Source organism: Symphalangus syndactylus, chromosome 2 (assembly GCF_028878055.3).
Source record: "Symphalangus syndactylus isolate Jambi chromosome 2, NHGRI_mSymSyn1-v2.1_pri, whole genome shotgun sequence".
NCBI classification, from domain to species: domain Eukaryota; kingdom Metazoa; phylum Chordata; class Mammalia; order Primates; family Hylobatidae; genus Symphalangus; species Symphalangus syndactylus.
The window spans coordinates 41767558-41788040 of NC_072424.2; the positions used below are offsets into that span (position 1 = coordinate 41767558).

The 20483-nt window shown below is 43.9% G+C and overlaps 1 protein-coding gene across 20 annotated transcripts in view; it reads right to left on the reverse strand.

The window, feature by feature from the left end:
• The window catches only part of LCOR (ligand dependent nuclear receptor corepressor), a 167970-nt gene extending 148503 nt beyond the window's left edge, over positions 1-19467 (reverse strand). For 4 of the 20 annotated variants that reach the window (XM_063628605.1, XM_063628578.1, XM_063628585.1 and 1 more), the window contains exons 1-2: positions 18609-18793; positions 18243-18316 (exon numbers count right to left, since the gene is read on the reverse strand). Coding sequence is in view for 10 of the 20 variants with exons in the window: in XM_055253777.2 (XP_055109752.1) it covers positions 18243-18316; positions 18605-18681 (151 nt within the window). In the remaining 10 variants the exon portion in view is untranslated. The other 16 variants (XR_008652609.2, XM_055253777.2, XM_063628555.1 and 13 more) reach the window with 15 other exon arrangements.
• Between the last annotated feature and the right edge of the window lie 1016 nt (positions 19468-20483).

The following is a 20483-nucleotide window of genomic DNA, read 5'->3' on the forward strand; positions in this document are numbered from 1 at the left end:
AGCTCAAGGGTTTGAGAACAGCCTGGACAACATAGCAAGACCTGGTCTCTACTAAAAAACAAAAAACAAACAAACAAAAAAAATCAGCCGGGCATGGTGGCATGTACCTGTAGTCCCTTACTCAGGAGGCTGAGATGAGAGGATCACTTGAGCTCAGGAGATCAAGGCTGCAGTGACCTATCATCATGCCATGCACTCCAGCCTGGGTGACAGAGTGAGATGCTGTCTCAAAAAAATAAATAAATAAAAAATAATAATTTAATGCCATGTCTCTTCTTAAATTTCTGCAACCAGCCTGTTGAATATTCACAGTTCCGTTCAATTTTCAGTTCATCATGCTTGATCTTTCTTTTTAGATATGGGGTCTCACTATGTTGTCCAGACCAGTACTGAACTCTTGGGCTCACATGATCCTCCCACCTCAGCCTCCCAAAGTGTGAAGATTACAGGCGTGAGCCACTGCGCCCGGCCTTGATCTTTCTGCTTCATGACTAGCATACCAATAAGTGGCATGTGTTCACTGTGATGCTGATGGGTCTACTCTTTCAGGATCTAATCAAGGTCATTTTCAGCTTTATGCAGTGCTTTTCTATTTTTCATTAACTTCTGCCCATCACTTTCAACCTAGAACTTTAATAATTTATCCTACTGTGTTTTTCAGGTCATATATACAGTGGTCATTCCAACAACATACTCTTCTGTAAGACATTTCAGACATCACTGTCAGTTTTTCCAACAGCTTGACTTTCTTTGCTAGTAATGCTTTCCCTTTTTCTTATTTGTTTTACCCATAGGGATATCTGCAGGACGTTCTGACAATTCCAACAATATCTTTATATCAGAGAGCAGAGAATAAGCAAAAAAAAAAAAAAACAGTGAGTGATACACAGAGGTCTTGGTCCCATCATGGGGCATCATGGGGATCCTGCCATTGACACATCTGGTCTGCACACATGCCATCTTATTACGCTTTGAGGGCACGCTTGCATGGGGCAATCTGACCATATATAGAAAAGATGTATCTCAGCTGAAAAGCACCGGGAGGATGTTTTTTCCTTTGGGGACACTGAATAAACTGTATGTTGTGCACCTGCGTTGTGAATGCAACCCATCACATGAGGTCGGGTGTAATTATCCAGTTATGGTGTTACTTCGGTGTTCAAAAAGTTTCAGATTTTGGAGCGTTTCAAATTTGGGATTTTCAGATTAAAGACGCTCAACCTGGCTGGGCGTGGTGGCTCGCAGCTGCAATCACAGCACTTCAGGAGGCCGAGGCGGGCCAATCACCTGAGGTGAGGAGTTCGAGACCAGCCTGGCCGACATGGCAAAACCCTGTCTCTACTAAAAATACAAAAATTAGGCCAGGCACAGTGGCTCACGCCTGTAATCCCAGCATTTTGGGAAGCCAAGGTGGGCGGATCACAAGATCAGGAGATCGAGACCATCCTGGCTAACACAGTGAAACCCTGTCTCTACTAAAAATACAAAAATTAGCCAGGCATGGTGGTGCACGCCTGTAAGTCCCAGCTGCTAAGGAGGCTGAGGCAGGAGAATCACTTGAACCCTGGAAACGGAGGTTGCAGTAAGCTGAGATCGTGCCACTGCACTCCAGCCTGGGCTACAGAGGGAGACTCCGTCTCACACACACAAAAAAAGAAAAGGCAATTAGCCAGGTGACAGAGAGGATCTGTCTCAAAAAAAAAAAAAAAAAAAGATGTTCAACCCGTATACACTTATTTTTAAAAATTAATTCAGTTTCTTAATTTGATATAGTTCCAAAAACATAGATCTATTTATTTTATATGCACAAAAAACAAGGAAAAAGTATAAAGAAAAGATAGAAATATATTAAATGGGGAAGAAAGGTGAATGAAAAACTGTTATCATCCAAAAAAGCTAACCATTCCTGAAAGAATATTCCTGGCAGAATCCTAGCATGTGTTTTTGAACAAAATAACTGAAGATCCTGTATAATAATCTTTAGATCCAATAATCTGAAGATCCTCAGATTCTGCCATCTGAGAACATCTTTTCAGCATCCAGTTTTTATTTTTTGTTGTTTTGTTTTGTTTTTGAGATGGAGTTTCGCTCTTGTTGCCCAGACTGGAGTGCAATGGCGCGATCTCAGCTCACTGCAACCTCTGCCTCCCAGGTTCAAGCGATTCTCCCGCCTCAGCCTCCTGAGTAGCTGGGATTACAGATGCCCGCCACCACAACCGGCTAATTTTTGTATTTTTAGTAGAGACAGAGTTTCACCATGTTGGTCAGGCTGATCTCCAACTCCTGACCTCAAGTGATCCACCTGCCTCGGCCTCCCAAAGTGCTGGGATTACAGGCGTGAGCCACCGTGCCCGGCCCAGCATCCAGTTTTTAAAGTGTGGTTATTTTAAAATCCAAAATCAAAATGTAACAGTAACAGTTATCACTATGTCATTGCTTATACTTCTGTTCCCGAGTCACAGAAACTACAGACTGGCAGCAGCATAACAAGAGAATCTTCCTGTTTCTTAACACAGCTTATATTCTTAACATTCTTTTCTAGGTGTAACTGGATATATATTCACATTCCTCAAAATAGTTGATCTGGATCATTTCTTTAAAAATATCTGACAAAATATGGGCTGGCTGACTTAGGTATAGTAATTACTAAGGGCATTCTTACCTAAACAACTTCATATGGTTTTAAGAAATAATTTATACTGAGTAATATCTGAGAGGTTACAAACACTTTTCAACCATTTAACAAAAACGAACCTGCCACTTCTTCCAAAATAAGTTTAAGTCCCCAGGAAAAGGGGGAAAAAAGGCAAAAACTGGGTCTTCAATCCTCTGCTATCTTGCCCATGCCACAATGTCAGTTTCTTTCTTTTTATGTTAACTACAGAACACTCTTCTCCGTTAATTTACATTCTCTTGCTTTTAAAAGATCAAAGTTTGTAGGTAATTCAATCTTTTTAATAGTTTTAGTACTTCTGACCAGGCTGGGCGGGGTGGCTCACGCCTGTAATCCCAGCACTTTGGGAGGCCAAGGCAGGCAGATCACCTGAGTTCGGGGGTTAGAGAACAGCCTGACCAACATGGAGAAACCCTGTCTCTACTAAAAATACAAAATTAGCCGGGCGTGATGGCACATGCCTGTAATCCCAGCTACTCGGGAGGCTGAGGCAGGAGAATTGCTTGAACCTGGGAGGCGGAGGTTGCAGTGAGCCGAGATCGTGCTACTGCACTCCAGCCTGAGCAACTAGAGCAAAACTCTGTCACACACACAAAAAAAATACCCTTGACCAAACAACTCATTCAGGACTGTTACCAGTGTGCTTTTTTTTTTTTGAAAAATTAAGTCGCACACAAATTTCTATTACAGCTTCTGGTAACTCCTTCCTAAAAGTCTTCTCAGCTAATGTGGAAAATTCTAGCTTCTCTTTTCATTTTTTGAGACAGGGACTGGCTCAGTCACCCAGACTGGAGTGCTGTGGCATGATCATGGCTCACTGCAGGCTTGACCTCCCAGGCTCCAGCAATCCTCTCATGTCAGCCTCCCAGGTAGCTGGGACCAACAGGCACAGAACACCACGCATGACTAATTTTTGTATTTTTTGTAGAGACGGGGTTTCACCATGTAGCCCAGACTGGTCTTAAACTCCTGGGCTCCAGCAATCCTCCCACCTTGGTCTCCCAAAGTGCTGGAGCCACTGTCCCCAGCCTGATTTCTCTTTTCTATCTTTACTCCATTTATCCACTTACATACCTTTACCTTTCACCAATAAAATGTACTAATCTTTGATTTGGATATGTTACATAAAGTTAAGCAGAAGTTCTTCTCCTAAGGAGAAGGGGACCAAAGGGAAGGTTCTCTTTTAGATAAGATTGTATATTTGTAGCCATAAGCCATGGGTCTTTTTGAAACTGTTTTCAGTAGATGTATGGGGATTTCTCAGTATATGTCTTATTTATTTTAACATGCCAGAATCTATTTTAATAAAAACTGTACAGTGAAAAGCTATACACAGTAAATATATACACAAATAAAAACTGGTTATACAAGTCTCACAAAGGAAATAGCTTTATCACTTTACTCATACCTGTTTCTTTTATTTTGATTTGTTTTGTTTTAAGAAGCCAGTACGGACAGGCACAGTGGCTCATGCCTGTAATCACAGCATTTTGGGAAGGCTGGGATGGGAGGATCACTTGAGCCCAAGAGTTTAAGACTAGCCTGGGCAACATAGGGAGACCCCATCTCTAGAAAAAAAAAAAAAAATTAGCCAGGCATGGTGGTACACACCTGTGGTCCCAGCCTCAGGAAGCTCAGGTGGAAGGACTGCTTGAGCCTGGGAGGCTAAAACTGCAGTGAGCCTAGAACGCAAAACTGTACTCCAGCCTGAGTGACAGAGCAAGACCCTGTATTAATTTAAAAAAAGAAAAAAAAATTTAAAGCCAGTACAACAAAATTCCAGTTTTTTTTTTTTTTTTTTTTTTTTTTTGAGATAGAGTCTCGCTCTGTAGTCCAGGCTGGAGTGCAGTGGTGCAATCTCGGCTCACTGCAACCTCCACCTCCCACATTCATGCAATTCTCCTGCCTCAGCCTCCCGAGTAGCCAAGATTACAGCTGTACACCACCATGCCCAGCTAGTTTTTGTATTTTCAGTAGAGATGGGGTTTTACCATGTTGGCCAGGCTGGTCTCAAACTCCTGACCTCAAATAATCTGCCTGCCTTGGTATCCCAAAGTGCTGGTATTACAAGTGTGAGCCACAATCCCTGGCCAATCGAATCATTTTTAAAAGACATTATTAGCTCTATTAAACATTCATAGAAAAATGACCAGTGTAAAGGTTTTTCTCAGTAACAATGACCAAAGATTATGGACTTCTTCATGCTCACCCATAATTACAGTATTTTACTGTAATCAGATAAGCCCATTTGTAAGAGGTAAACTTTGTCAGCTTCTTTACTAGCTGAATAAAAATTCATATAACCTAACACACAAGAAATTAGTGTTTATATCATTTATGGTGCAACAAAAGAGCCACATATGAAATGTGAAATACTCACAAACACCGACGTTCCCCTCATTTTTTCTTACTGAAGGCAAAAACCTTCACATTTTGATGGGAATTTCTCCTTATTACCTTTGTCACAACATCTTCCTGTGCCTGCTAGTAAGCATTTTGTCTAAGACCAATGATGTATGAGTTATCATCTTTTTTTAAGTTGATTTTAAAGTTTTTATTCATTTTTTAAAATTTATCCAATTTCTTCTTCTCCTCAGTAATTACACACTACTCAGCGACTTCCTTTTCTGTCACACAATTTAAAATATTGCCAGCTGAACTAAATTTAAGTCACAGTTAGAAGGTTGGAAGTGAAGAAAAGGCATCTGGCTAGATTCAGGAGTCCTGAATACTGACCTCAATCTGCTTTAACCTGTTTGCCCCTCCACCGCCACCCCACACTTCCTTGAGGTCTCTGGGAAGAATATCAATAGAAGAAAAGGCCAAGCAGCTACACTGTTAAAAGGCCTTTGTTACAAACTCCTATGAATTAGGCTGATCTACACAGAAGACCCACCAGGCGTAGAATCAGTATCACTCAGATACCCTCTGCTGCCTTTCCCTCTCCTAAGCCATGCTCCAATCTCAGTTAATGGTGAAGAATGGCCAGTTGAGCAAGATAAGAAGGAAAATTAAGCCAGTGGAAACATTCAGCTCAGAAACTCATTTAGCTAACAAAACTAAAAAATCAAAAAGAAAAAGGGAAACACAAATAGGACTGTAACAGCTGAAAAGAAGGAGGCAAGGTATTCTACTCAAGGCCAGAGAGCAGAAAATGAATAGGATAAACTCCTGTTTATGGTAAGATTATGGGTTGAGAAACCAAAATACCTTAATGTAACATAAAGCACATAAGCAATCAGTAATTATAAACAAAGATGGGCAACTTAATGGAAATTCTAAAAGAAGGGCATATGCAGAATGCTGAAGATTGAAGAAAACTGGGTAACAAAGCGAGACCCCGTCTTTACAAAAAATAAAAATACTAGCCAGGCACCATGGAGTGCACTCGTAGTCCCAGCTACTAGGGAGGCTAAGGTAGGAGGATCACTTGAGTCCAGGAGTTGGAGGCTGCAGTGAGTTAGGATCATGCCACTGCACTCCAAGCCTGGGTGACACAGTGAGACCCTATCTTGGGGTGTGGTGGGGGAGGGAGGGAAGGAAGAAAAGAAGGAAGGGAAGGTAGGTAGGTTAAAGAGCGTAAAATTTTGATTTCCAATCCCAGGTCTACCACATTTTAGCTGAGTAATTACGAATGAAATTTGTAATCTCCCTAAATCTGTTTCCCCGCCTGTAGAACAGATGTTAACAACATCAAAGGTCTCTTGTCTGTCACACAGTAAATGCTCAATATATGGTAGCTTTTAAGAAACATTACAAGTTGGCCGGGCGCGGTGGCTCACGCTTGTAATCCCAGCACTTTGGGAGGCCGAGGCGGGCGGATCACGAGGTCAGGAGATCGAGACCATGGTGAAACCCCGTCTCTACTAAAAAAAAAATACAAAAAATTAGCCGGGCGTGGTGGCGGGTGCCTGTGGTCCCAGCTACTCGGAGAGGCTGAGGCAGGAGAATGGCGTGAACCCGGGAAGCGGAGGTTGCAGTGAGCCGAGATCGTGCCACTGCACTCCAGCCTAGGGGACAGAGCGAGACTCCGTCTCAAAAAAAAAAAAAAAAAAAAAAAAAAAAAAAAAAAAAAAGAAACATTACAAGTAAACAAAACAGAAGCAAAAACTTCTCCATATTTAAATGTCTTATTTATTTCTTTAAACTTATGAACCACCTGATGGTGATGGGAGGTGGGAAAAGGAAGATGGTGCCATACAAAAGGATACAACCAAGATTCAATACTAAATATGGTGTCTGGAATTTGCTCCAAAATAATTCAGTTAGGGATGAAACAAGAATAGCCATTAGTTGATGTAGCTGGGTGTTTGTTCACTGTACTATTCTTTCTACTTTTCTGTATGTTTGAAGTTTTCCAAACTAAAAGATTTATTTTAAATTCCTTTCCCTTTAAATGATATGGCTGGACAAGAAAACAAGTTACAGCATCCTTTCTAGCTTTGATAAATACTGAATCTAAAAAATGGAAAAAAGGTAAAAGAAAACAGGATAATATCCAGTAGGCAGATTCAAGGGTAAATACCTATAAACAACCTAGAAAATATGCTTGCATTGGGCAAAAGACACTTATGCCTGTAATCCCAGCACTTTGGGAGGCTGAGGCAGGAGGACGACTTGAGGCCGGGGGATCGAGACCAGCCTGGGCTACATAGTGAGACCTCATCTCTACCAAAAACAAAACAAAACAAAAACTAGCCAGGCATGATGAAACATGCTGTAGTCCCAGATACTCCAGGGGCTGAGGCAGGAGGATCACTTTGACCCCAGGAGTTTGAGTTTACAGTGAGCTATGATCGTGCCGCTGCGTACCAGCCAGAGAGACAGAACCAGACCTTGTCTCCAAAAAAACAAAGCAAACATGCTTGCATTGACTGGAAGGAAGAGGAGTAGCCAGGTAAAAGTTCACAAATATCCATGCAATGGCAACAATAAAAAACCGTGAAAAACAAGAGATCATCAAACTGAATCTGTGCATGACTCAATTTAACAAATTCAACATTTGCTTCCTCTACATTCAATGTATACTTATTTCAAAAATTTGTATAAACTAGGGGTGGGCCATGTTGGCTCACATCTGTAATCCCAGCAATTTGGGGGGCCAAGGTGGGCGGATCATTCACAGTCAGGAGTTCAAGACCAGCCTGGCCAACATGGTGAAACCCCTCTCTACCAAAAAAACAAAAACTAGTGGGCTGTGGCGGCGTGTGCCTGTAATCCCAGCTACTCGGCAGGCTGAGGCAGGAGAATCGCTTGAACCTGGGAGGCAGAGGATGCAGTGAGCCGAGATCACACCACTGCACTCCAGCCTGGGCGACAGAGCCAGACTCAGTCTCAAAAAAAAAAAAGAAAGAAAGAAAAGAAAGCTTTTTAGAAAGTTTTGTATCAACTGATCATTCTAAATGTACCAGAGGAGCCTGTGGAATTTTCTTTTAACAAGTGGGATACATTCTATAGATCCCTTTAGTTTCTCTTTCCTATGTATGTATGTATTTATTTGAGATCGAGCCTTGATCTGTCACCAGGCTGGAGTGCAGAGGCGCGATCTCGGCTCACTGCAACCTCCACCTCCCGAGTTCAGCAATTCTCCTGCCTCAGCCTCCCAAGCAGCTGGGACTACAGGTGCATGCCACCACACCCAGCTAATTTTTGTATTTTTAGTAAAGATGGGGGTTTCACCATGTTGGCCAGAACGGCCTCGATCTCTTGACCTCGTGATCCACCCGCCTCGGCCTCCCAAAGTGCTGGGATTACAGGCATGAGCCACTGTGCCCGGCCTCTCTTTCCCTTTATACTGTGAGTTTAGGAAAGGTAAAGCATGCTTTTACCTTCTGCAAAGCTCTAAAAAATCACCTACTAAGAGAACTATACACAATAATCATTTTTTGATAATGATAAAATAAAATGATTCAGATTTTATGAAAAATAAGCTAATCATGAGATCAAACAACAGTCACAGACTATCTAGTATTATGAGTAAAAATAATAATGGGCCGGGCGTGGTGGCTCAAGCCTGTAATCCCAGCACTTTGGGAGGCCGAGGCGGGCAGATCACAAGGTCAGGAGATCGAGACTATCCTGGCTAACATGGTGAAACCCCCGTCTCTACTAAAAATACAAAAAATTAGCCGGGCGTGATGGCGGGCGCCTGTAGTCCCAGCTACGCAGGAGGCTGAGGCAGGAGAATGGCGTGAACCCGGGAGGCGGAGCTTGCAGTGAACCGAGATTGCACCACTGCACTCCAGCCTGGGCGACAGAGCAAGACTCCATCTCAAAAAAAAAAAAATAATAATAATAATGCTCTGGCCGGGTGGAGTGGCTCATGCCTGTAATCCCAGCACTTTGGGAGGTTGAGGTGGGAGGACTGATTGAGTCCAGGAGCTCGAGACCAGCCTGGGCAGCATAATGAGACCTCATCTCTATATTTTTTTATTTTTCATTTAATTTTTTTTTTTAAACAACACGCTTTCCAGTAACAGCAATTATCATGGGAAATAATACTGGGGTTCACAACATCTTCTAATCCAAAAAGAACGTCTTGGCCAGGCACGGTAGCTCGTGCCTGTAATCCCAATACTTGCGGAGGCCAAGGCGGGTAGATCACTTGAGGTCAGGAGTTCGAGACCAGCCTGGCCAACATGGTGAAACCCCGTCTCTACTAAAAATACAAAAATTAGCCGGGCGTGGTGGCACACACCTCTAATCCCAGCTACTCGGGAGGCTAAGGCAAGAGAATTGCTTCAGCCTGGGAGACAGGTTGCAGTGGGCCGAGATTGTGCCACCGCACTCCAGCCTGGCCAACACAGCAAGACTGTCTCAAAAAAAAAAAAAAAAAAGTGTAAGTTTTCTAGAAAGTATTAAATGTGTCATGCAGATATATAAGATGGTGATACCATTAATAGATTTTCTGATACTTTCTGCTTTCTGTGTCATTTTAAAGAGTTAATTATTCATCTAAATTATTGCACATTTTAAAAATTCTTGTGAGACGACTGTATGTTTCTAAGCAATCCCCTTCAAGCTCTGTAAACAACTGTGATGAACTTCTCTTTTCTCCTGAGACAGGGTCTCACTCTGTCCCTCAGGCTAGAGTGCAGTGATGCAATCATGACTCACTGCATCCTCGACCACCTGGGCTCAAGCGAACCTCCCACCTCAGCCTTCCAAGTAGTTGGGACTACAGAGTCACAAAACCACACACAGCTAAAGCTAATTTTTGTATTTTGTGTGGAGACAAGGTTTCACCATGTTGCCCAGGCTTGTCTCCAACTCCTGGGCTCAAGCGATTTGTCTGCCTCAGCCTTCCAGTGTGCTGGAATTACAGGTGTGAGCCACCTGGCCTGTGATGGACTAATTCTCAATGATTCAGAAGTTATAACAAACACTGCTTTACTTCAAATGGTATTGTTATAATAGTTTTTAATACAATTGTAAGGCACAACTGAGTAAAATTTATTTTTTCTCTTTAAGCTCTAGAAAACATTTAAAGTCTAAAGAAAAGTCCCTTTAGACAGGTCTAGACCAGGAGCAGTGGCTCATGCCTGTAATCCCAGACCCCATCTCTATTTTTCTTTAATCTAAATTTTAAAAAATATATAGAGAGGAAATTTTAAAATAGACATGTCTGAAGCATATTAATTTCTAGTCTCCCAATACCAAATTTGAAATGTTAGTCTAAACCCTAGTTACAGCCATCATTTTTTTCTCTTAGCAAACCCTGACTTATCCTGCTCTTATACTAACAAATGCACATTACACACGACAGAATCCTTCTTTTACCCTCAATTATAAGAATTTCATTTTAGCAAAGACACAACAAATACTAGTTTTACTATGTAAAATTCACTGGCTTGCACAATAATGAATTCAGAAAAATGATTAAGTGATATGCTAAAAGAATCTACAAGTCTCTTTAACAAAAAGTAGATTAAAACATGAAACAAAGGAATAAAAACAAGATCAAAAATCATTAGAAGATGCCAATCATTACTACACAGCTTTCCTAACTTGCCCCTCACAATCCATTAAGCAAAAGATTCTCAAATTCGGCCATCTACCCCATAAGATACTTAGTTTCATTCTTAAGACATCATTATACCTGACACTTTGTAACAGACCAAACCTAACCAATTCAAAAATCAGAGAAACCAAGAGTCAACGAAATTCAAACAAACACTTTAAAAACAGTATATTTAACTTAGCACCAGGAAACAAAACATAAACCGGGGTGGTGGCTCACACCTGTAATTCCAGCACTTCAGGAGGCCAAGGCAGGCAGAAGGTCAGGAGTTTGAGACCAGCCTGGCCAAAAGGGTGAAACCCTGTCTTTCCTAAAACTACAAAAAATTAGCTGGGTATGGTGGTGCCCGCCTGTAATACCAGCTACTAGGGAGGCTGAGGCAGGAGAATCACTTGAACCTGGAAGACAGAGGTTGCAATAAGCCATGATCACGCCACCGCAACCCAGCCTGGTCAACAGAGCCAGACTTCATCTCAAAAAACAAAGAGAAACAAAAAAATAAAACATTTGCCATAAATTGTATAACTTGTCAGATGTCTGGGTTTTATAAAACGCAAACAAAAAATGTAATCTTAAATTTCAAAAATACTGCTAGTGAGATTCCTTTCACTACCCAAATTCTCACTATTTAAACTCAGAAATGGAATAGATTCATTCAAAACATTTGTGACAGGGCAATATAGAGCAAAGGTGTCCTTCTCTATCCAAACTCTTGCCATTCACTATCCAAAATTCAGGCATAAAATAGATTTAAACAATATGGTATACCACATTATCTGAACTTGATATTTGAACCCTCACCATAAAGAGGCAGAAATTTAAACCTGGATAGCAAGGTAAATCCGTGCCATTACATAACCCCATCAAATAACTAACAATTTTAATAACTCATAGAAAGGATGTTTAAGAAAGCTTTTCTTGTCCGGGAGCGGTGGCTCACGCCTGTAATCCCAGCCCTTTGGGAGGCCGAGGCAGGCAGATCACCTGAGGTCAGGAATTCGAGACCAGCCTGGCCAACGTGGTGAAACCCCGTCTCTACTAAAAATACAAAAATTAGCCGGGCATGTTGGTGTGTGCCTGTAACCTCAGCTACTTGCGAAGCTGAAGCAAGAGAACCACTTGAACCCGGGAAGCGGAGTTTGCGGCGAGTCGAGCCAAGATTGCACCACTGCACTCCAGCCTAGGCGACAGAGTGAGACTTCATTTAAAAAAAAAAAAAAGAAAGAAAGCTTTTCTTGAGAATTCTTTTTTGTTTGTTTGTTTTTGTTTGTTTGTTTTTTGAGACTGAGTTTCACTCGTTGCCCAGGCTGGAGTGCAATGGCGCGATCTTGGCTCACTACAACCTCCGCCTCCCAGATTCAAGCGATTCTCCTACCTCAGCCTCCCAAGTAGCTGAGATTACAGGCATGCGCCACCATGCCCGGCTAATTTTTTTTTTGTATTTTTAGTAGAGACGGGGTTTCTCCATGTTGGTCAGGCTGATCTCGAACTCCGGACCTCAGGTGATCCACCCGCCTCAGCCTCCCAAAGCGCTGGGATTACAGGCGTGAGACACTGCACTTGGCTTTTCTTGAGAATTCTATTTAATTATATTACTATGCTCCTTATTCTCTTCATAAGGTATCCTGCAGTTTAGCTTTTGTTACAGTGTATCTGGTCATGTGTTGATCTGCATTTGTTCTTAAATGGAGAGTATGAGAAAAAATATTTGCAAAGCATACACTGTAAGTATATCCAGAATATATACACAACTCTTACAATTCAACAATAAATAATAACGCAATTTTAAAAATGGGCAAGGGATCTGAATAAATATATCTCCAAAGGTATGCAAACAGCCAACAAGCACATGAAAAGATGCTTAACACATTGTTAGGAAAATGCAAATCAAAACCACAATGAAATATAACTTGTCTTTTTTTTTTTTGTATTTATTTCTTGTTTTTTTGAAATACGACTTCATACCCACTAAAATAGCTATTATATAATCAAAACAGACAATAACAAGTGTTGGAGTGGATGTGGATAAATGGAACTCTCATACAGTACTGATGGGAATGTAAAATACTGTAGCCACTTTAGGAAACAATTTGGCAGTTTCTACGAAATTAAAAGTTACCACATGACCCAGTAATTCCACCCTAGGTACGTACTCAAGAGAACTAAAAACAAATGTCCACACAAAAACTTGTACACAAATATTCATAGAAGCATCATCCATAATAGCCCCAAAGTGGAAACAACCCAAATGTCCATCAACTGATTAACGGATAAACAAAATGTGGTATGTCCACACAATGCAGTATTATTTAGCCATAAAAGAAAGTGCTGATAATGCTACAACATGAATGAATCTTAAAAACATTATGCTAAGTGAAAGAAGCCAGACACAAAAAGCCATATATTGTTTGACTCCAATTACATGCTGTGTCCAGAATAGACAAATCCACAGAAACAGAAAGCAAATTATAGCTGCTGCCAAGAGCTGGATCATAGGAGGAATGGAATGTGGAACTGCCTATGGATGTGGGGTTTCTTTTTTAGGAAATAAAAATGTTCTGAGGGTGGGTGTGGTGGCGCACACCTGTAATCCCAGGACTTTGGGAGACTGAGGCAGGAGGATCACTTGAGCCCAAGAGTTCAAGACCAGCCTGGGCAACATGGCACGACCCTACTGCTGAAAAAAAAAATAAAAATAAAATGTTCTGGAATTAGACAGTGATGACATATGCACAACCTTGTATTTGAGTTAACTAAAACCCACTAAGTTGTTATGGTATGTGAATTATATCTCACTTAAAAAGTGAAAAAAAATTCAAGGTATGGACCATTGTACTTGAGATACTTGCTGAATACAAGAAAGGTCAATAAAATGAGCTAATGGTTTATATCCGATTTTTATCCCCAGAGCAATGTGCTAGTGTATAGAATAGTAAAAGGAATTTAAAAATAAACACAGACTAGAAAATAATTTATACAGTAGTGATGTTGAGTTTTTCATTTGAAACTATGAAAAGTAACAGCTTTGCTTATTTGCATCTACCCAATATCACAAACTGAGATTCCACACAACAGATGGACAGACTTAAAGAAAATATGAATCAAGAGAGAGGTTCAGAGGCACATCGAAACAAATCAAGCCCCTCTGCTGAGCCTTCCGAGCTAGACTGCAAGCCAGGGAAGAAAGCCAATCCCATTATTTAATATATACCTTTAATTGCCACATTTCACAGCAAATACTTTTTGACTCTTTCCAAATACCAACTCCAACTTCCAAGGATGAAAATCTGTCAATCCTAAAGGTATTCCAAAAATAGGTTTGTAATAGCAATGGAAGGCATAACCTCCAAATGAGCTTGCTTAGAAGATAATACTTTTGTGGATGATAATATTGTCCCTGTAAATGTGGTTTAAAAAAGAATCTGTCGGCCGGGCACGGTGGCTCACGTCTGTAATCCCAGCACTTTGGGAGGCCGAGGTGGTGGATCACGAGGTCAGGAGCTCAAGACCGGCCTGGCCAAGATGCTGAAACCTCATCTCTACTAAAAATACAAAAAAATTAGCTGGGCGTGGTGGCACAAGCCTGTAATCCCAGCTATTTGGGAGGTTGAGGCACAGAATTTCTTAAACCTGGGAGGTGGAGGTTGCAGTGAGCCGAGATCACGCCACTGCACTCCAGCCTGGGCGTAGACTAGAGTGAGACTCCATCTCAAAAAAAAAAAAAACAAAAAAAAACAAAAACAAAGGCCGGACGCAGTGGCTCATGCCTGTAATCCTAGCGCTTTGGGAGGCCAAGGCGGGCAGATCACGAGGTCAGGAGATCAAGCCCATCCTGGCTAACAGGGTGAAACCCCATCTCTACTAAGAAGACAAAAAATTACCCGAGCGTGGTGGCGGGCACCTGTAGTCCCAGGTACTCGGAGGCTGTGCCAGGAGAATGGCTTGAAACCAGGAGGCGGAGCTTGCAGTGAGCTGAGATGGTGCCACTGCACTCCAGCGTAGGCGACAGAGCGAGACTCCGTCTCAAAAAAAAAAAAATCTGTGTCATTTTTGTAGAGTTCCACAATGAAATCCTTAACTAAAGGTAACATTCCTCCCCTGAGCTAAGGAAAGAAACATGTTGCAAACTACAAGTTGCCTAACAAAAAGTCTCCACTTTCTAACCTGCATTAGAAAATCCTACAACCTATCTTTGCAAACCTATCACGTGTATATCCTTTACACTAATCATGAACTGCAGTTTAAATTGACAAGTCATTGCTGTCCTTCTCCACTTTTGCTCATGCCATTTCTCATGAATGGAATGCCTTTTCCATATTCATCAGAACGAAGCGAAAATCCACCACCTTTTTCATGAAATCGTCCTTCATCATCTCGGGAGAGATTTATTTCACTTCTAAACACCCCTAGCATTTGTTTGCACCATCATATGACACACTATGCCTTGTACAATAACTGATTGCATTACATTTTCTCTAAGGTTTAAAAGTTCCTGAAGGTTGAGGCAGCTTTCCCAGACTTTGTTTGCCCACAGTGCCTGGTAAAAGACAGATGCTTATTTAAATGAAGTAAACATCTAACTGCCCTTCATCCTAAAAACAGCATCAATACAAACAGCTAAGTGATTAGGCAGGTACTCTGAAGTGGCAAGTTCTATCAGGCAAGTGACTTTGGGAGGCTGAGACAGGAGGAGTTTGAGACCAGCCTGGACAAACATAGCCAAACCCTGTCTCTAAAAAAAATTCTGAATAAAAATAAAAGTGGCATCAAATAACCAATAATCACTATGTAAGAAACTCCAGGCCCCCCTGTGTAGCCCCATAAGGCTAAAAAATTGCATTATTCAAATATTTCCTAGAATTGCTCCAGCTACAAGAACATTTGAGGAAATTAGGGCAATCTGAAATAACTTTCTGAAAGTCAAAGAGACTCATCTGCTGTCCTATTTTTAGCCAAGCTAGAGCTAAGCTGAAATCACCACAACTTTCCCCACATTAGGAAGAGGTTCTTGAAAATACGGCAAGGGCAAGGTGCAGGAAAGCAAAAGGTTACAGCATATTAGGCACAGAGAGAGCCTAGATCTTCCTGGAATCTAAACTGATCATCCTAGTCTCAGAGGACTCCTTAATAATCACCTGGTAACCAAATATCCATCTTGATCATAATCACTGTCTGAACCCAGGACTAACTCCAATTCAACTGAACCTAATCATTTAATCACCAACATCACCACCACCACCTGCCCCCACACCCTCTAAAAAAGTATTAATAGAAAGGAGAATTCGATTTTAGAAATAAGAATTAATTTTTAATCCAAACTGCTGTAAATTAAATACCTTTCAGAAACCAAATGACCCTAAAGTATTAAGATAATCAGTCAAGAGAAACAAATAGGTTGACTGTTTAGAACCAATCCCACTAAAAGAGGAATTATTACATCTGGAAGTAAACAAGTTACCTTTTGAATCATATAAGGATCACTGCCAGTCCTTTTAAATATAGAAAATTCTTAACACTACAATTAATTTACTTAGAACTCTCCTCTTAAAAAACAAAATTACATATAATAAAAGAGAAAATATGAGGCCCCACTGATTTTAGTTGGGAGACTATGAATACATGTTACTGCTCAGATTAAAATATTGCTCTGCACTCTGGACTCTATACTTCTGAACTTTACTACCTTTAAAGTGGAAATCTGGAGTTAAAAGTATGCTTTAAGAAATTTGATCACCAGATTAAAATTTGCCTTCAAAAAGTGAATCAAAATTTTGATATTCCATTGAGATATTTACAGAAATAATTTATCAGTCATAATTTTAAAAACCAAAAACACGGCCGGGCGCAGTGGCTCTCACGCCTGTAAATCTCAGCACTTTGGGAAGCCGAGGCGGGAGGATCTTGAGGTCAGGAGTTCGAGACCAGCCTGGCCAATATGGCGAAACCCTGGTCTCTACTAAAAATACAAAAATTAGCTGGGCGTGGTGGCGCACGCCTGTAGTCCCAGCTACTCGGGAGACCGAGGCAGAACCGCTTGAACCTGGGAGGCGGAGGTTGCAGTGAGCCGAGATGGCGCCACCGCACTCCAGCCCGGGCAATAGAGCGAAACTCCGTCTCAAAAAAAGAAAAAACAACAACAACAACAAAAACACACCTTGTCAAGCAGCAGTAACTAACCACTAACTAGCAATGACTGATAAAATGGGGTCCCGAGGCAGGCGGCCAGGATTAAATGCAAAGAGAATTAGAATAAGATACACTAATTAAAATCACCTAAATTAAAGCAACATGGAACTTAGAAAATCTACAGGACAGGACTACATTATAAATTCAAAAATCTTTCAAAGACTAAAAAGCCCTGCTGAAAAAACCAATCACTAACAAATGTGAAACACACAAGAACTAAAAATTCAAAACAATTCCAGCATTTGACACTAACCCACAATTCTGAAAACGCATTAATTTCATGCTTCTCAAAACCTGCTACATGCTCTCTTCTATGATAGTCCGAAATAACAAGTAATTCAAAAAGTACTTAAACCGACGTAACATTTTAGTACATGCATAATAGATTTGAAAGAATAAAACAAGCAGAGATAGAGCAGAGTACAGGATAACTGATAGGCAAAAGGCTATTTGTTTTCTGGAGGGCAGCACTGGTCTTGGATTGGCAGGAGGGGAATTTTAAAATATATTCATGAGACGAATTATACCCAAAAAAACTGACTCATGCCTTTATTATTTGCACAAGCATATGTTTGAAATTGCACTTTTAACCTTTGGACAACCAAAGTGGTATCAGATACCTTAAAGCATTGTTGTCTATATTAATTTCGGTGTTACAGTCTAAATCCTTAACGAAACTCACGATATACATTTTCGTAATGAAACCCTGTAGAAATGGAAAGGCGTATATTCTTTAAGTAAAGGTTACCTGATTTTTCACTTGTTTAAAGTTTCAGTTTTGCTTTTTAATCTATTATCGAAAACATCCCTTGTGGGACACTGTAAAGGGCAGACCCTCCTGTCAAGCCAGAAGGCTCAAACACAAAGACACTGAGCTAACCAAGTGCTGTAATTCTTCCAAACTGAGCCTCTCCACACCCCCTCCACCCTTCCCCCCAACAGATATGTCTATTAAATCAGTGTCTGTTCTCCCCCTCGCACAACAAAGAGAACTTCTCACCGCATGAAATTGCCGCTGAATGGACACCAGAAAGCGGGATTTGCATAATTCCTTCCAACGAAACCCTGTCGGGAAGGAGGGGATGAGGGGCCCAAGCGAACGAATAGACTCTCCTAGATTCTGCCGGGGAAGACCTGGTTCCCAAGAATATTCCCCTGGGGGAGAAGGGGCTGGAATTCTGGGCCTCCCCGAGGACTGGGCGTGGGGGACAGCGGACGACGAGACGGCATCTCCCCACACACCAGCAGCACCGAAGCAAAGACGGGGAAGTAACAATGCTGGAGGACAGGAGAGTCAGACACAAGGATGGACTGGGGCTAGGGGGCGGCGGGCGGAGCGGAGACACCACACGGGCCACTTACTTTTTGGAGGGGGGTTAAATATATGAGTTAAGCCCTTATGGTCCCGCCGGCCGCCGCACAGAGGGAAACGGGACCTTGGGAGAGAAAAACAGACAAAACACACAGTGTGAGAGGCGCAGCTCGGCCGCCCGGCCCCTCCCGGGGCGCCCCCGTCCGCGCTCCCTCTGGCCCGCAGGGAAAAAGCCACCCGAGGGCGGCCCAAGGTCCGGGAGGCGGGGGGCGGACGGGGCATTCGGGCGAGGCTGCGGCTCCGGCCAATCCCCGGGAGGGGACGAGAGCGACCCCCGCCGGGGCTCCTCGGTCGGACCCGGTCCCACCCCCTCCTCCCCGCAGCACGACACCGAACACAAATACGCACACACCGACCCGTGCGTCGAGGATTAACTCCCCGGCCGCCGCCGCCCGCTGAGGAAGTGCAGCCGCTGCCCCCCGCGGCCATGACACCCCACTTGGCTCGGTCAGGCGCACCCGGGGACTGTGACAGCTCCGGCTCCCTCCGCCCCCATCTCCACCTCACGCTTCGCACACGCCCGAGCGCCGAGCGCCCGCCTGCAGCCCGCCGCGCGTGCACGCACGGCTGGAGGCGCGCCCCGCTCGTGGGGGAGGGGTGGCGCAGGAGGAGGACGGCGGCGGTCACAGCGCGGGTGGGGGCCGAGCACGCCCGCGCCCCTCGCGCCACCCCCAGTACAGCGGCAGCGCCGCGGGGCGAGTCGCCACAATAAGCCGGCGGTGGCGCCGAAGCGCCGGGCCCGGAGCGGGAGCAGGGGCGGGAGCGGGGAGGGAGGGGAGCGAGCGGGCAGGGATGGAGAGCGGGAGGCGGAGGAGCACGCGCTCCCGCCGAGAGCCAACCCCGGGGAGGCGCGCGGAGGGGAGGGGCTGGCGCGCGCTCGGCCGAGCGGGGGAGCCCGCCTGGAGGTCGCGCGCGCTCGCACTCCGGGGGGTGGGGGAAGGGGGGACGCTTGAGCCAAAGAGGGCGGGCGGGCCGGAGCAGCAATTGCCACTTCCCCAGCTTCCTCCCTGGTCCCGGGCGGCCGGCGGCGGGGCAGCCGGAGGGGCGGCGGCGGTCGGCGGAGGGTCTCACCTACACAGTGAATGAGCTTGTGGCGCCACGAATCCAGTTCTTGCCGAAAGCCGCGTCTCTCAACGGAGCATTGCTGCCGCCTACACACCCTCGCCATCTTCTGCCGCCCGCCCGGCCCAGCCTCCGCCGCGGCCCCGCGCACGCCCAGCCGCGTCGCCCGGGGCCGCGCACGCACCCGCGGCCCGGGCGTCGCACCTCCCGCCGGGGGCGGTGCGGGGGCAGGGCCGGCCTCACCTCACCGTGGCCCCGGCGTGGCCCGGGGGCGGTCTGGTCCCGCTCGCCCGCCCCGCGCGCCGCCCGCCAGGTTGCGATCCCTCCGTCCTTCTCCGCGGCTGCCGCCGCCTCTGGCCGCCCGGGACGGCGCCTTCCCACAGCCGGAGCTCAGTCCCGCCGGCCCCGCGCCGCCTTTGCACTGTCCCCCAAGGCCACGGCTACCCCGCCCTCCGCAGGGCTTTTTGTTTTTTACGCCAGCCCCATTTATCACTTCCAACCTGCCTATCGCCCGGCACCAACTGTTGCAAGTTCCGTAATAACTGCTGCTATGAACTTCTCGGTCGAAACTGCTCCTCCCCAGAGCCTGTTTAAGAAGCAGAAATAAGAATAAATGCCCGGATGCCCGTGGATGCACTGAGCTCTTAAGATTTTCAAAGGTGAAATGGATACACGTTATTAAGTCATTGGGAGACTTCGCCAACATTGGGAAACCTAGTAAAAAGTGGAAATCGAGCGTTTTAAATTAAAAAAAAAAAAAGGTTTCTACTAGCAAGACTGATCATAGGCGAACTTCTCAAGGAATTTCGGAATATTGTGCTAAACTGAGGATAGTATTTCCAAAAATAGACAACTAGGAATACTTAAAGCAGAGACTATTGGAAATGCTTTAATTGGGGATTTCAGGAAAGGGCTTAAAGAGAAATATTTTCTATGAGGAAGCCTCTTGGAATAATTGAATCACCTTAATTTTGTCACTGTTACTTCGAAAAGAACGAGAAGAGAGAAGATGGGAAACCAAAGGAGAAAGGGAAAAGAAATGGGGTGGAAAGAAAACAGCAGAAGAGATCGCCGTATACCAGTAGGCCTAGTACCCTAGGATTCTGTCCTCTTTCTCCCACCTTTGGTGTTTAAGATTAAGGACAGTGCATTCCTGCTTTTAGAAATTT